General features: G+C 53.3%; 2 protein-coding genes across 2 annotated transcripts in view; both read left to right on the top strand.

The window, feature by feature from the left end:
• Maml1 (mastermind-like transcriptional coactivator 1) overlaps positions 1-4,847 on the top strand; it is a gene marked incomplete in the record, with an annotated part of 47,942 nt that extends 43,095 nt beyond the window's left edge. Inside the window, 1 exon segment of the mRNA XM_005376017.2 lies at positions 1,613-4,847. Within this exon segment, the coding sequence (XP_005376074.2) occupies positions 1,613-2,589 (977 nt within the window).
• A 10,771-nt stretch (positions 4,848-15,618) lies between these two features.
• Positions 15,619-17,214, top strand: part of Ltc4s (leukotriene C4 synthase) — a gene marked incomplete in the record, with an annotated part of 2,650 nt that continues 1,054 nt past the window's right edge. The window contains 1 exon segment of the mRNA XM_013507904.1: positions 15,619-16,373. Coding sequence (XP_013363358.1) covers positions 16,316-16,373 — 58 coding nt within the window.

The raw sequence follows: 17,214 nt of genomic DNA, 5'->3' as shown, positions 1-17,214 counted from the left end.
TTTAAGGACTGTAGTGATTTGGTCTTACTTGTATTTTTTTTTCATTTTTGTTTTTTATAGTTTTTTTTTTTCCAGTACCAGGAATTGAACTCATGCCCTTGCGCTTGCTAGGCAGGCGCTGTGTCGCTGAGCTAAATCCCCAGCCCCTGGATTCTTTTCTTTACCTCTGTACTCGCTGTGGTGTCACAGATAGCAGTGTCAGCCTTGGACAGTCACCAGGAGAGGGAGGAAGCACACTATCTCAGCAGTGACCCCTGAGATGTGCCAGCTAATCTGCCTGAGCGGTTGCTGCATGCATGGAGATTTTACAGTCAAATCTGATCTGCTTTGGCCTAGCTCGTTCTTGGGACACTTTGCATACTGCCTCTCTAGTCAGGGGCCCTCCCTAAGAAGTGTTCTGGAGGAGTGGGCTGCAGCCACGTGTCCCAGAGAGACTAGGTGGGCACGTGTGTGAGCCTGGGGCCCAGTCTGCGACCCCCTCAGTGTCTTAGAGCACAGCCCCTCCTCATGTTGGAATGGGTGTCAACGCTCTCATTTCCTCAGCCTCGTTTTTTTTTTTTTTTTCACTAGGAATTGAACTCAGGACCTAGTGCTTGCCAGGCAGGTGCTGTGCCGCTGAGATATATCCCCAGCCCATCAGCCCATTCTTGTTTTTTGGTATTTTGGGGTATTGAGGAGGGTATTTTTTTGGGACAGGGTCTCACTGTGTAATTCAGGCTGGCCTTGAACTCACTGTGTAGCCCAGGCTGGCCTTGAACTCATGGCAATCCTCCTGCCTCAGCCTCCTGAGTGCTGGGGTGACAGGCATGTGCGCCACCACACCTGGCTCTCAGCCCATTCTTACTTGAGTGCTAATGGAGAGGAAGAGGAAAGACGAAGTACTGAGTCTTGGCCAACCCCCAAATAGTGACTGTCCTACCCAGAAGAGCCATCTTGGTTAATGGTGTCCCCTCGTGGCCATTGTTGAGGCCAGAGCCCTGGCCAGCAGGTTCCACGAGAATAAGGGCCTCCCCTGACATCTCCCCAGTGCAGTGCCTGGTGCCGTGTGGGCGCTTTTTAAATAGCTGCTGAGTCCGCAGCAGACTGCACCCTCCCTCTCCCCCGCCCTGTGCTTGTCCGCACTCTGCTCTGCTTGGGGTGTTCTCTAAACTGCTGCTCTGCTCAGCTTTATACTTTCCAACCCAGCGCTTGCCGCCTTCTCGCTCCCTCCTTCCCCAAAGCTTCCTGCGCACCGAACCCTTGGCACCTGCAGCCTGATGCTCACACAGGCTGAGTCGCACTGTGCTGGCCAGACCTCCTGGAGGCAGAGGCTCGGGTGATCATCGTGAAATCCCCGGGACCCAGAGCAGAACCCTGGAGGGTATTTGAAAGGCAAATGGACAGATAACTGGCTTTCCCTCCCTGAGCCCCACCCTGTCCGAGACCTGGCCTCATCTGTCCTGTGGGAGACTGGTCTTGCAGCTCCCGGGGTTCTCCTCTCTGCCCCATGAGCTGTCCGGGGTTAAGACGCTACCTCTCGCCTGCAGGAGAGGGGCTGCAGCCTGGGGCTCAGAGGTGTCTCCCGGTGGCGGCCGGGAAGGGCCCGCTTGATCGACAATCTTCTGTCTTCTAGGACCCGCGGCTGCTGTGTCTGGCATGAACAACTTGGGTCCGTCCAACTCCACCTGTCCTCGCGTTTTCCCTCAGCCTGGGAATCTGATGCCCATGGGTCCTGGACACACCTCGGTTTCCTCGATCCCCTCCAACTCAGGCCCACAGGACCGGGGTGTCGCCCAGTTCCCCGGCTCCCAGAGCATGCCTCAGGGCGGTCTCTATGGCCTGGCATCAGGCATGACTCAGATGGTTGCCCAGGCCCCGCCACAGGCTGCCAATGGACACGCCCACATTCCGAGGCAGCCAGGCGTGGGCCAGAGCACAGCGGTGCCAGCTGCCTATGGACAGAACTCTCTGGGGAGCTCTGGCCTCTCCCAGCAGCACAACAAGGGGACTCTGACCTCTGGCTTAACCAAGCCACCCGTCCCAAGGTTGCCAGCAGCCATCGGAGGCCAGAACGCCTCATGGCAGCACCAGGGAATGCCGAACCTGAATAGCCAGACCCCCGGGAGCAGCGGCGTGAGCCCCTTCACTGGCGCCTCCACCTTCCACATGCAGCAGGCCCACCTGAAGCTGTCCAGTCCGCAGTTCTCCCCAGCGATGCCTAGCAGGCCCATGGCCCCCATGAGCTCAGCCGCTGCGGCAGGGTCCATGCTGCCCCCGGTGAGCACGCAGCAGAGGACCGGTGCATCTGCCCCTGCACCCCCGCAGACAGCCCCGCAGCCCGCCTTGTCTGGCCTGAGCCCCGCGGGGCCGGAGCTGAGCGCCTTCGGGCAGAGCCCCGCCTCGCAGATGGGCGGCCGTGCAGGACTGCACTGTGCTCAGGCCTACCCTGTGCGGACTGCGGGCCAGGAGCTGCCCTTTGCCTACAGTGGGCAGCCAGGCAGCGGGCTGTCCAGTGTGGCCGGACACACCGACCTGATCGACTCCCTGCTGAAGAACAGGACTTCGGAGGAGTGGATAAATGAGTTGGATGACTTTTTAGGGTCTCAGTAGTGGAGGGTTTGTGGTGGCTTTAGTACTCAGCTGTCCTCTACTTTTGTTCCCAGATTCAAGAAAGAGCAACTACTCTGGACCAAAAGCCCATGGCCCAGGCAGCTGGGCAGGCGGAACCCAGGCTGCAGCAGAGGCCCCGGCTGGTCCGGGTCTGGGGGGCCCAGGCCAGCACGTTCGGTCCATCGGGCTGGCCCCGGCCCGTATGCTGAAATCACTGCCTGGTGCTGGGCAGCAGAACAGGGTTCTAAAGGTGGTCTCCCCGCCTCGTGACCGAACGCCCAGCAGTAGCAGTGTGACATGCAGTGGAGCCATGGAGCGGGCTCTGCAGGATTTCTCCACTTGCCTCAGTGTTGGGCACAGGTTTTGGTCGAAACCTTAAATAGCAGAATTATTTGTAATTCGTAGCATAGAAAAGAATTTTTTGAAAATTTTACACAGATTAGCGTAGGTGATGGTTTAAAGTGATGAAGAGGCATTGGAAACCTAGAGTTTCCTCCCACTAAAGAGCCTTGTCTTCCTGCTCTGCCGGCTCTCAGGGGAGGAGGGTGGCGGGAAAGGCACTTCCGTCAGCGCAGCCTGTGACTGCAGATGCCAAAAGGGTCAGGAGACTGGGAGGGGGCCGACCTGGAGACCCAGGTGGGCGTCCCAGAGCTGCCCCTGCTCCCTAGTGCGTCCCTCTCAGTGTCACTCTGAACGTGCCAGAAGCCCAGGCTGCAGGTGGAGATTTGGGGGCCTGGTGTCATGTTAGGGCGCCCCACCTCCTGCGGTTTCTCCGATAGCTTGTGTTTAACAGGCGGGGCGTAAGTTGTGCACACAGATTTTCCCCAGCCCGTCTGCATTTCCCGTGACCTTCCTTTCTGCCTCCCCTTTTTCCTCTCCAGCCCAGGTGGGAAGCAGTGATGTACTACAGTGGAGGGAGAAACGGAAGCCAGAAAAATTCCTTAGGTAAAGCTTTGGGGAGAGAGGCTGCAGGCCGGCCCTGGGGAAGGAGTTCTACTTTGCTGACTTCTCCTCCGCGATAGGTGACTTGCACTTTTAAAGATTGCTTTATAACACTAACACATCCTCTCTAAGGGTTCTGGGAGATTCTCTTTGAAGGTCTTAATGAGCTTCACTGAGCCGAGAGCCCACAGAACAGGGTATGCGGCGAGGGCTGTTTGTGGAAGCCAGATGCGGCACTTGGCCACTTGGAAAGCGAGATGCGGAGCGTGGTCGAGACCCGCCGTGCGCACAGGGCGGAGGGAGGAGTCTGCCCAGGAGAAGGGCTGCGCGCAGTCTGGAGAAGCCGCACCCTGTGTCCGTTTCCCTGGTGTCTCAAAGTGCATCATTCAGTGTCGCGTCAGGAACTGAGCCAAGGAAATCCGTGACTAGCCCAAGTCACTTTGGTAATTTGTTTGCACCAGCAGTGCCTTTTTTGCCAGGGCTCCTTGGACCCTCAGATTCTTGTTTTGTAGCCATTTGCCACCACTGGCGGGTGTGGCCCTCTCTCAGCCCTGCACTGCCTTCCCCGTCCCCAGATAGGCAGCTTAGCTCTCAAGGCCGGAGGAGTCCCAAAGCCAGTGAAGACCCCGCCCTCGGAGCAAGTTCCCCAAGCTTGGGGAAGAGCGTGGCTTCAGCAGGTTTTCTACTGAAAGCCAGGCCGACGGCTGGTTCTGGATCCTTGCTCCACTCCTGTCTCCCCAGGCCACCTCCTGCCTCGGTCCCGCCGGGTGCCCGCCAGCCCGCTGTCTGCCTGAGGCCCAGGCCGGCTGGGCAGACGGCGGGCTTCTCACTTGCTGCAGTGTCATAGCAATAAAATGTGATTCTTGGGGCCCTCCAGGAGCTGCCCGTGGCTTTATTTATGAACCTGGCTTTGGGGGGTCGGGAGGCGATGACTGCTGCCATGCACATCCCCATCTTCCTAGAGCCACAACTCAGAAGAAAGGGTGCTTGGACTTTCGTTATACACATGTGCTTTGTGTAAATAAATGTTTACAGTTTTATATTGAAGATGGAGTAAGCGTTAGAGCTTCCAACTGTATATTTTTTACTTTTATAGATTTTAAAACTATGATCCTTTATATATCTGTTTTTGGGGAGCTATAAGTTTTATGGCAATTAGTATTGTTAACTTTTTATGGTCCTCAGAAGTACATAAAAGTCCTATTAATCCCTTTATTCTTCCACTTCCCTTAACTCTAGTATACACCAAAAAGAAGTCTTTACTTTCCTTGTTTTATCATTATAAAAATAATAAAAGTATTTTGCTAGTACAGAAACTGCCTTTGTATTTGACTTGCAGTAGGGCAGGCTAGCCGGGGAAGTTTATTGTTGTTCACTTCCTTTGGGGTGGAATTTTGATTTCTCACTGCACGTAGTTTGGGAGCCAGGTTGGTTAAGGCCACAGCTGACTGAGACTAACCTGGCGCTAACGTCCCTGGGGACATCAGACCCGCTCCCCTCCGGGCACTCACAGGGTCCGGGCGCCTGCCCCCAGGAGTGGTGCACGAGGGAACTGGGTATTTTAGGTCGGTCCTGAGTTATCTGATGTGTTATTTAAAACTCAGCTCTACACTTGGGAGGCTGAGACAGGAGGATTGTTGCAAGTTCGAGACCAGCCTGGGCTACAACATGAGGCCAGCCTAAACTGCATATCGAGACCAAAAAATACCAAAAAACAAAACAAAAAAAACCGTAGCACAAGTGGCTGCCTGGCAAGCACAAAGTCCTGAGTTCAATTCCAGGTACAAAAAACAAACAATAAAACAACAACAAAAAAACCTCAGCTGTACCCTTGGAGTCCATCTGACCACTTACTCCCCTCACTGCAGTCAGTGTGCTTCACTGTCCACCTGTGCCGCCAGAGGGCAGCGGTAATGGAGCTGGTCCTGCGGGAGGAGCCTGGGCCTCTCCCTCCCCGCTGCTCCACCTGGAAATAGTCTCTGTTCCCAGAAGGATGGACGGCCATTGAGGGAGGGGCAGGAAGAAGGATTTCCCTGCGTGTCGTGCACCATTCTGGGCAGCTGAAGCAGGAGAGTCACAAGTTTGAGCCCATCCTGGGCAATTTAGCAACTTCACCCCAGAACTGCAAAAAAAAAAAAAGACTAAGGAAAAGCTAGATCATGCTGTGCATGGAGCCTCATACCTACTGTCCTAGAATTCTAGCAGGCTGAGGCAGAAGGATCACAAATCTGAATCCAGCAACTCAATGATTTCGTGAGATCCTGTTTCAAAATACAAAAAGTTAAGGAAGCATGGGGATGTAATGGAGCTCCATGTGAAGGCCCTGGGTTCAGTCCCCAGTCCTGAAACCCTAGATTCCACTAAGTGGAAAACATTTGTGACAGATACGAAAGGTGTTCAGGTCACAGCCTTACCGTACAAGGCACACCGAAGGGGAAACTCCCTGGCGCAGCAGGCACGGTATGCACGGCGATCAGAGGACGCACGGCAGGCAGGGAGCACGGTGCTGTGATGTGATGTGTAAGACAGCATGGAGCTCCTGCCAGGTGTGCTGCCTGGCTGTGGGCCCAGCGCTTGGGAGGCTGAGGCAGGATCCCGTAAAGTCCAGGCCCGCCTGAACTGAGTAACAAGAGCTGCCCCCACTCCAAACCCTGAAAGAAATCATCCAGCACCTTAAAATGTTCAACTGCACAACCGCAGTTAAGAAGCATCCTTGAAAGTAGCCTGGGGGCGGGGCCCGCACTCCCCAGGCAGCAGCACTGGGCAGCTGGGCGGCTGGTGCAGCTGGCACTGTTCCTGAGCCACAGAGGGGCTCCCGCTCAGTTTCCCAAGCAGCACCTGCAAGGACAACTTGCAAGACCCAGCCAAGGGCCCGAATGTCACCCTTACAGTGATTGGACAGTCAGCTGCGGTCATCTTGAGTCATTCTGCAAACTGCCAGGACAGTCCCATGAAATCTATGTTGATCCTGACAGAGAAATTTATAAAAGACTAGGAATGAAAAGAGGTGAAGAGGGTGGGCATGGTGCTGCCTGCCTGTAATTCCAGCACTTAGGAGGATGAGGCAGGAGGATTGCAGCCAGTTTGAGGCCAGCCTGGGCTACATAGCAAGACCCTGTCTCAAAAAAAAAAAAAAAAAAGAAAAAAAATTTGGCACTTCAGGGCAGAGTCCCCACGTAAAGTGGAACCTATGCTCTGCTCAGGAACCCTGTGGAGCCTGTGCTGGGCAGGAGCTGACCCTCACTTTGGTTTCCAAGGAGACCCAGCTCTGCAAGGCAGAACCCCCTCTCGGGATCCAGGTAGCAGTATCCATTTCATACATCGCCACAGGAATAGGTTGGACCACAAAGCCATGAACTACAGTACAGCTCAGAGGTCTTCCCCAGGTGAACTTCACAAGCAGACCTTCCACTATCCCCATGTGACAGACTGTGTCCCTTGTATGTGGGCCCTGTTCACCAGTGCAGGCTGTGTGCAAGATGGGACTCACCAGGTGTCCCAGCCAGAGAGGTCTGCAAACCTAAAGAGGCCCAGCGCTCTGAATTGCAAGCCGAGAGGCACAGTTATCAAAACTGGGATATGTATTTAAAATGTTACCACTTTTATAGTTTTATAAAATAACAATATAAATATATGAAAGAAAACTTTGAAAGTCACCAAGTTATAAATAGTATTAATGAAGGTCTTTTGAGCAATTACAGTATATAAAGAGGAGCCAGGTCCGGTGATGGAGGTCTATAGTCCCAGCTACTTGGGAGGCCAATTTGGGAAATTCTCCTGAGCCCAGAGGATTGAGGCCAGCCTGGGCAGCAGAGTGAGATCCCATTTCAGAAATAAATATGCAATATATAAAGGAAAAGGAAAGAACTGAACACTTTAACTAAATAAAATGTATCTCGGAGGAGCACCAAGACAGTGGAGCAGTAAGCAGCAAAGAGCCTCTCTGAAAGTCACTGTCCAGACACTACAGCGTAGCAATTCAAGGAAGACAAGGAGGGAAGTGGGTCCCTCAGGAAGACGTCAAGTGGGAAATGAAGCCCACGGAGAGTGAAGGGAGAGACTTCAAAACGAAGAGGAGGGAGGCGGCCGCCAGCACCTTCTCACTGAGGTAGGACTCACCGCCCAAGAGGAGTGGTTCAGACCTGCAGACACACAGTGTCTGCTGGTGACCCCACAGCCCGCCATGGAGAGAGCAGCAGTGCAGGAGAGCACTGGGGTGAATGACTGCACTAGCTGGTGATGAGTGCTGAGGGCTCAGTCATTCCACATGAGGCAGTGATTGGCAGGAGCCATCTTGGAGAGGGGCTGGCTGAGCTCAGAACTCAGAGCCACTGCTGGCGCCATCTAGCAGCTCCCAGCTGGGCTCAGGCCCAAGGAATACTGATGGCTGCAGGCCTTATGAGCCTGGTCTCAGCCAGAAGGTGCAGGCTCACTGAGATTACCCACTACCCTGCCCGGAAGCTACTGCTGGCTTGCTGGGATAAATCAGCATGGATCGGGACTCCGTCTCCACACGCTGTCAACCAGTGACAGCAGAGACAAACCTGGAAGTGAACTTTTTTTCTTTTTTTTGTCTTTTTGAGACAGGGTCTCCCTATGCAGTTCCGGCTGGACTTGAGCTCACTTTGTAGCCCACGCTGGCCTTGAACTCCCAACGATCCCCTTGCCTCTCAGCCTCCTGAGTGCTGGGATTACAGGCGTGTGCCACTACACCCGGCCTCTTTCTTTCTCTTGTTTTTTGTTGTGGTGGTGGTGGTTTTGTTTTTATTTTTTTCTCTCTATTGTTCGACCTTGTTTTTTGATGAGTCTACATGTGGTTTCTAGCCTGTTTGTGGTTCTGTTCTGTTCTTTTTATCTCTTCCTCCTCTCTTTCCCTCTGGTCTTCTGCACCAGTTCCCCAAAGTTAGTGTGACCCCTTGTTGTCCTCCAGCCTTCCTTCTAATCCCTTCCTCTTATGCCACTTCTCTGTTTTCTCCCTAGCCCTTTTAAATTTTAACGCCTGAGGGAAACATTGGCATATTAAGGACTTGTATATTGCATATAATTTTCTGGACTTTTTTTTGAGATTTTTTTTTCAGATTTTGTTATATAGCCACAAATCTAGTTCATATGGTTAAAGGTGGCAAATTAATGGCTACCTCAGTTTGTCATTTTCTAGGCTGTTTGGTACTATTGTTATTGCTAATGACACCTCTTTAGCCAAAAGTAACATAATTGTTCTAAACAGCTGTTCTTCCTGGTATTCCAAGACTGATACTGACTAAAGGTCATAGAAAATAACTATAGCATAGTGCCAAAGACCCAGGGGCTGGGCCAAGCAGGCAGCAACTTCTCATCCCCAACAAACTGAAGAGGCAGAATCTTGCGACAGACTCAAAATCCAAAAACCAGCTACACATGCTTCAGAGAAGTAGTCATTTCCTAAGGGGTCTAAATACTAGCAATAAAGCAAGGCACAATAGGCAATTTACAAACATCACCCCAGCAAATAAACTAAAAAAGGCGGCGGGGGAGGGGGGCGAGCTGGGCATGGTGGCACATGCCTGTAATCCCAGCACTCAGGAGGCTGAGGCAGGAGGATCATTGCAAGTTCAAGACCAGCCTGGACTACAAAGCGAGCACAAGGCCAGCCTGAACTGCATAGCAAGATCCTGTCTCAAAAAGACAAGAAAAAATAATAAATAAATAAGAAAGGGGGAGATGAGAAGACACTTAAACAAGATGCAACCCCAAGAATTTTTTATTGATTCATGGTTCAGTGCTGGGAGTATGGGTGTGAGTACTACATCCACCCTGGGGCAAGTAGCGTGTATACAAAATAAGGGAGGGAAAGAGGCTTGCTCTCTGCTGCTCCCCCCTTTTCGCTCTTGCTGCTTTTCCTGTTTTCTGCTGCCATGAACTGTTGCCCTCTGTCACGTGTCACTCTGCCTTGGAGCCAACCACATATGGACTGGAACCTCCACAAACTGTAAGCTAAATAAACCTTTCCTTCGTTAATTTTGGGCATCAGGGTCAGGCATGGTGGTGCACACCTGTAATCCCAGCACTTGGGAGGCTGAGGCAGGAGGACTGTTGTAAGTTTGAGGCCAGCCTGGGCTACAAGGTGAGTTCAAGACCAGCCTGAACTGCATAGGGAGACCCTGTCTCAAAAAGACAAAAAAAAAATTTTTTTTAAATCTCAAATTCTGAGCCGGGTGTGGTGGTGCATGCCTGTAATCCCAGCACTCGCCGAGGCTGAGGCAGGAGGATCACTGCGAGTTCAAGACCAGCCTGGGCTACAAAGTGAGCTCAAAGCCAGCCTGAACTGCATAGCAAGACCCTGTCTCAAAAAGACAAAAAATTAAAAAATAAAAAAAACTCAAATTCTGTAATCAATATAACCATCTTTACACCATATACCATATCTGTATCTATATCTATATATCTGGCAGACCCTGTTTCATATATGTTTTTCTATCATTTTCCATCATTTTCTATCATTTCTATCATTTTCTATCACCTATCATGTTTTTGCATCATTTCATATCATTTTCTTTCATATATAAAACGTTTTCTATCATTTCTACATATATATATATTATATTTCTATCGTTAGTGGAAAAAGACAGGAAATAAACACACTAGAATATTGCCAGTAGGTTTGTATGTCTGTATGATAAGGTTACAGGTGTTTTGTTTGCCAAACTTTTGTGTATTTTCCGTTGTTCTCTAATGAGCATGACTGATTTTTTTGGCCAGGAAAGATCTTTCAGCACTCTAGAATAAACACCAGCCCACATAAAAATTCCACAGAGGTACAGACTGTGTAGAACCCACACATGTCCATCCTCATACAGCCAGTGACCAAAGCACTTGCTCGCCGCATGCCGTCGTCCATTTTACCAGGTGCCTGTAATCCCAGCACTCTGAGAGGCTGAGGCAGAAGGATTACAAATTCAAGCCCAACCTGGGTAATTTAGCCATTCAGTAAGACACTGTCTTGAAATTTCTTTAAAAATGGCTGGGGATTCCTATTGTGCTGCTAGAGGTGAAATTCTTGGACTGTGCAAGATGGACCAGAGCGAAAGCATTTGCCAAGACTGTTTTCATTAATCAGGAACAAAAGTCGAAGGTTCAAAGATGATCAGATACTGTCATAGTTCCGACCATAAACGATGCCCACTGGCGATGCAGAGGAGTTACTCCCATGACCCGCTGGGCAGCTTCCAGGAAACCAGTCTTTGGGTTCCGGAAGGGAGTATGGTTGCAAAGCTGAAACTTAAAGGAATTGATGGAAGGGCACCACCAGGAGTGGAGCCTGCGGCTTAACTTGACTCAACGTGGGCAAACTCACCCTGGCCGGACACGGACAGGATTGACAGATGGATAGCTCTTTCTCGATTCTGTGGGTGGTGGTGCATGGCCATTCTCAGTTGGTGGAGCAATTTGTCTGGTTAATTCCAATAAAAATGGCTGGGGTGGGGCTGGGGGTATAGCTCAGTGGCATAAGCGCAAGGTCATGAGTTTGATCCCTGGTACCGCAAAAAAAAAAAAAAAAAAAAAAAAAAAAAAAAAAAAAGGCTGGGGATATGTAGCTCAGTTCAATTGAACTCAAAGGTCCTGAGTTCGGGGCTGGGGATTTATCTCAGTGGCACAGCGCCTGCCTGGCAAGTGCAAGGTCACGAGTTCGATTCCCAGTACCGGAAAAAAAAACAAAAAAACAAAGGTCCTGAGTTCAGTTACTAATACCACAAAAACCAGTATTTAAAATACAGCCAGGTCTGATCATGTGGAACATTCCCACAAAGTCTAGGGCCATCCTTAGCAAATTTTTTATTTATTTTTATTTGAGACAGGGTCTGACTGTGTAGTTCAGGATGGTCCTGAACTATGTAGTTCAGGCTGGCCTTGAATTTATAGCAATCCTTCTGCCACAGCCTCCCAAGTCCTGAGATTACAGGTGTGTGCCACCGCGCCTGGCTCCAGCATTTAAAAAAAAGAAATTATAGGGCTGGGATATAGCTTAGCTTAGTGCAAGGCTTTAGGTTTAATTCCTGGTTCCAGAAAAGGAAAAAAAGATTATAATCAGCATGCTTTTAGAAAGGGAATTTTAAGAATTATTTCAACTTTTAAGACATTGGAACTTCCATGCACACTGTTCCTAGACAACTTATTTCTCACCCCCAAGTTGTTCTTATGTAGATGCCTGCTGCTATCTTTTTATTTTCTACAGTCTTAGTATGTTTATCAGGAAGTATCTCAAAAATTCTGGTGCCAAGCGTGAATCAAGTAAGATAAAATGAAGGGCTAAGGTACGGCTCAGTGGTAGGGCATTTGCCCAGGATGTGCAAAAAACCCTGGGCTCAGTCTCCAGCACCGCTAAAACAAGTGGCCCAAGCAGGCCCCTCCCCTTTGGTCTTCACCCTCCTAATGCAGACCAGCTATACCCGCGCTTCGAGGAAAAAGTCCGCTCTCTGGCTGACTGTAGGAAGCTGGGCTGCATCTTCTGCTCAGTGCCTAGAACCACTGAACGGACACTGGGAAGATAACTCAGACCCTGCCCACGCTGGAGCCCGCGGCGCCAGCACAGAAGTCCTGCTGCCACGGCACGCGGCCAGAAGGGCCGCTGGGGCCGAGCACATGAGATGGTGTATGCTGCAACAAGCAAGTCACCAGATACCAAAAGCTGGCCTGGGGGGTGCGTAAGAGGCTGAGGCAGGAGGGTCACCATGAGTTCAAGGCCAGCCTGGATACTTAAGAAGACTGTCTCAAAAAACAACAATACCATCAGATGGTGCTTGGAGGAGGAGGGAGGGCTCTAGGGTGTGACTAAAGATTTTCAGCACTGTAGGTCACACTGAGCAAGACCTCACCACAGGTTGCAGCCAGAACTAGGAGAAACACGCTACTCAGGAGGCTGAGGCAGGAGGAGTAGAACATAGAGGCCTGCCAGAGCAACTAAGAGACCCTGTCTCAAAAAGGACTGGGGATGCAGCTCAGAGATCCCAGGGTTCAATGGTGGGGGCGGGTAGGGATAGAGGGGAGAGAGAGAAAGAAAAGGAAGGAAGGGGGAGAGGGAAGAAGGAAGAAGGGAAGGAAAGAAAGCTGGGCATGGTGCCACATGCTTATAATCCCAGCACTTGGGAGGCTGATGCAGGAGAATCACTTGGAGTACAAGGCCAGCCTGGGCTACATGGCGAGACAAGGTAGAGGGCCTCTGTGCTTGGCCCCAAGTAAAAAGGGACCTCCCAGGCGCCTGCACCCCAAGGCCCCCTCCTGCCTGTGGGGTTGGCAGAGGCCTCTGTTGTGAAGGCATTTCAGCTCATCTACCCCAGCCCCAGTCCCTGTGTGTGTGGTGCTAATGCCAAGAAAATCTGATTCTGAGCCGGGTGTGGTGCTGCATGTCTGACACCCCACCACTTGGGAGGCTGAGGCAGGAGGATCACCTGGAGTTTGAGGATAGCCTGGCCTGCACAGTGAGACCCTGTGTCAAAAAAAAAAAAGAAAAAAAATGTGAAAAATAGCATGAGAAGCCGGGCGTGGTGGTGCACGCCTGTAATCCCTGCACTCAGGAGGTTGAGGCAGGAGGATCACTGTGAGTTTGAGACCAGCCTGGGCTACAAAGTGAGTGCAAGGCAGGCCTGAACTGCATAGAGAGACCCTGTCTCAAAAAGACCAAAAAAAAGAAAGAAAGAAAAATAGCATGAGGCAGTATTAGATCAATGTTAATCTCTTGAGTTACATAGTTGTGTTATGATTATATTATGTTATTTTAAAAGAGGAAGCTGAGTGAAGAGTATATGGGGACTACATTATTTTGTAATTTTTTTGTCTTTTTGAGACAGGGTTTCACTGTGTAGTTCTGGCTGGCCTTGAACTCACTTTGTAGCCCAGGCTGGTCTTGAACTTGCAAGAATCCTCCTGCTTCAGCCTCTTGAGTGCTGGAATTACAGGCATGCGCCACCACGCCCAGCTCTAGGTTGTCATCATTCCAAATTCATGTTTGAGGGCCAGGGATATAGCTCAGCAGCATAAGCACCTGCCTGGCAAGCACAAATTGATTCCTGGTACAAAAAAAAAAAAATTCATGTTTGAATGCCGAAAGTTCAAGAACTGAACATATTTTTCCAATAAGAAACAAAAGAAAGCCACGCGATTATTTTTTGTTTGTTTTTGAGACAGGGTCTCACTATGCAGTTCAGGCTGGCCTTGAGCTCACTTTGTAGCCCAGGTAGTCTCCAACTCACAATGATCCTCCTGCCTCAGCCTGCCAAGTGCTGGGATTACAGGGTTGTGCCACCCCGCCCAGCCACATAGTTGGTTCGGAGACCCAAAAATTATACTTATAAATTTATCTCCCCAGGACTTTAATAAACTGCATTGATTTCTTTCTTTGACTCTATAGTGGTTCTCAGTTTTCCTTTTAGCTGTACTGCTGGCACCACTAACTTTTTTTGGAGCCACAGTTAGGAGATTTTATGCCAATAAAGTTCAGAAAAAGCAGCGCAGTGCAACTGTCTGAACACACGGGCCCGGCACAGTGCCACATGCAGTCTGGCCAGGCAGAGGCGCAAGAGCCACCCTCATGTCCTACCCTGTGTCTGCAGCCAGATGTGATATAAGACTTGCTCTCAGCCCAGGTTTTCTCAAGTCTGATTTCCAGTTCAACTATTTAGCAAAGTTATGAACACAGCAGATTTTTCCTGAGCATCACTGTGTATTTATATTTGAAAGCTAAGGGCCGAAGGGGTGTCCTGTGGCTGATGCTTCTGCGGATGTCCTAATGATCAGCTTGGGATCCAGAAGCTTCTCTGGGCCATGCAGGGGCTGAGGGCACCGAGGACACGTCCTGCAGGGACGCACTTCTGTGAGGTCGGTGCCTCTGTTCCTGGACAGGAGTATGGAGGGTGGATGGCCAGTGCTGGCGGCCTGGGGCCTCGCCTGTCAGCCTGAGTGCCCACGTCGGGCAGGACCAAGAGGCGGGCAAGCTCAGAGTGCATGAGGCGAGGTCCAAGGGACCTGGCCATCTGCCCAGAGACTTCCTGGAAGCCGCTGAGGTCAGACCTGTTTCCTGCTGCCTCGGCAAAAGGGTGAGCTTGGATGCGAGGCCATGCCGGCCTCGGAGGAAATGCGAGTGTGGCAGAGAGGAAGGCTGAACTTGTGCAGTCAGCCGGACATGCCCAGGCCCACGAGTGAGCTGGGACACAGCTGAGACTGGAGGCCGGGGACAGGGACACAGACACACTTACCCAGGGCTCCGGGAAGGAGTGAGAGAAGGCCCAGGGCACCGTCTCCCAGCTTCTCGCATGGTCATTCCCCCTCCTGAGCACTGCGGGGTCTCACGCCTGGCCTCACGCCTCAGGGAGCGTGGGGCCTGGTGAGGGACGAGGAGCTAAAGGCCGTGGCTGCAGGCCAGGTGACAAACGCGAGGAGCAAGGCGATGAGGATAAGCGGGGACCCCAGCAGGCACAGGGCCCTCAGCTGGGACCCGGGCAGCAGGGAGAGGCCAGCTGGGTGACAGTGGTGGCCCTCCAAGGTCACGGGACCGGACAGGCTGAGGCTCCCCTCTAAGACTGGGCAGATGTGTGGGCATGGGGGGCCAGTGGGAAGCGGCAGCTGCTGTCCTCTCCCCAGCCACAGCAGGGCCACGCACGCTCACGGCTCTGCCCAAGCCTGGACTCAGCCACTGCTAACCAAACCCACCTCAAACCAGCCTCAGCCGAAAGGAGAAGCAACCCGGTCAACACACTGGAAAGGCTGAGTGGCCCCGGGGAGGCCAGGCAAGGAGCCCCGTGTTCTCAGCCTCTGAGCCCAAGCAGTCTCCCCACTCTCCGCATCCTTCCCCTATTGCTGCACCTCGCCATCTGGGGTTGCTGGGTTCACATACCCCCCACAGGCGGGGAGGAGTAGGAGTCAGGTCTGCCTGGGCTGCAGGACCTGTGTGTGGCCATGGCTGGCCTCAGGGAAGGCATGATTCTTTTTCTGAACCAAGCAGCATGGTAGCCGAGCGTGGTGGTGCACACCTGCAATCCCAGCATTCAGGAGGCTGAGGCAGGAGGATTGCCCCAAGTTCAAGGCCAACCTGGGCTACCTAGTGAATTCAAGAACAATCTGAACTACATAGCGAGACCTTGTCTCAGACAAAACAAAGTAAAACAAAACACAAGTGGCATGGTGGGGAAGCAGTGATGGCCTCACAGAAGCCATCCAGTGGGCTGACCACCAACCAGCCAGGCTTTGGGACAGGATCTCCCTGCACTGCAGAGGCAGCTCGCCCCTTGCCTGCAAGGCCCAAGTAGGCAGCTCCGCCCACAGCAGCTGGGGCCTCCTGGCCTCCCCAGAGGCTAAAGGGAGCCAGGCAGGGTGTGGTTTGAGCAGAACAGCCATGGCTGGGGCAGGAAAGACAAGATGGGCACCCAGGCCTGTGACTGGACCAGGATGGAGGGAGGAAGGTCTGAAGGGCCAGCTGGGCCCTGCTCAGGATGCAGGGCCCGGAAGACTCCGCGTCGGGAGCACAGGAGCCTGACAACCCCAAGGCTGGAGCAGCTGGGTGCACAGCTTGGGCTGCGCTGGCACAGGACTAGGTAGGGAAGGGGCAGGAAGGACTGGGTGGAAGTGGCCAAGCTGTCCCTAGCCCCAGTTTCCGCCTGCTGGCCTGGCCAGGCTCCCTGCCTCTGTGGGTATGGTCACCGCCCCCTCCACTGGGAAGGGGTGGGGAGGGCACCGAGGCCGCTGTTCCTCTCCCGGGCTGGCGCTGAGCAACAGACGGGCTGATAAGCACTGAGGCGTCCTGCTGCCCACCACCATGAAGGACGAGGTGGCTCTCCTGGCCACCGTCACTCTCCTGGGAGTCCTCCTGCAAGGTGGGCTGGCTCCTGAGTGGGGCAGAGGGAGCTCAGAAGCCTCGGCCGCCTGCTGCCTTCTATGCCTGGCAGCGGGGACACCCGCAGCCCCAGACTCGGGCAGGCTGGGCCAGAGGGGGAGGCCAGGCTTTTCCAGGGTTGTGGACCCTCGGGTGCACCAGGGCCTGAATGTGCCACCTGAGGGGGGCGGGCAGGGGAGGGAGGCCCTGGAGGCCTGGTTTGGGGCAAACAGTGGAACTTGGGTGGGAGCAAGGCCAAGAGGTGCCGCACGCAGAGGGCCGCGACTGCGGAGAGAGCACCGCCCCAGGGCGTACTAGGTGGGTGGTGTGGCCCTGGGGGCTTTGGCCTCGAGGCCAGCAGCGGAAGCCTCCGACCTCGCTGTGCGGGCGTGGGGAGGGGCCGGGCTGGTGGGACCCCCGAGCCCTGCCCTCTCCTGCCTCCCGCCGGCACCCTACACACGGCCCCGCGCAGCGGCACAGGCACGGGACTTGCTGTCCTACCCTCCAAACAGCGCCTGCTCGCTTCTCTTCTCAGACTGCCCCCGTCACGCGTTTCTGGGGCACGCAGCCCTCCCGCCTGGGCACACCATGCCTCCGGGATGCGGCACGGCTGGGCCGGGGCCCTGACCTCCGGCTGGCGGCCGCCGCCCCGGCCTCTCTGTGCCACAGGCGGGGTCCCACTGGGCACACGGGGGCAGACGGGTTTACAGCGCACCGGGCACAGGGCGCGTGGGGACGGCCCCGGCCCCGAGCTCCGCGGGACACGTGGGGCCGCCGCCCTCGGGGCTGGGGGAGGCAGACAGGAGTCCCCGCCGCTGAGCGGAGGCGCAGGGCCCGCGCCT

The sequence above is a fragment of the Chinchilla lanigera genome, unplaced genomic scaffold (genome assembly GCF_000276665.1).
Source record: "Chinchilla lanigera isolate Chin_1 unplaced genomic scaffold, ChiLan1.0 scaffold00007, whole genome shotgun sequence".
Classification (NCBI taxonomy): Eukaryota; Metazoa; Chordata; class Mammalia; order Rodentia; family Chinchillidae; genus Chinchilla; species Chinchilla lanigera.
Note: the sequence above shows the minus strand (reverse complement) of the source record. Positions and strands in the feature narration are given on the sequence as shown.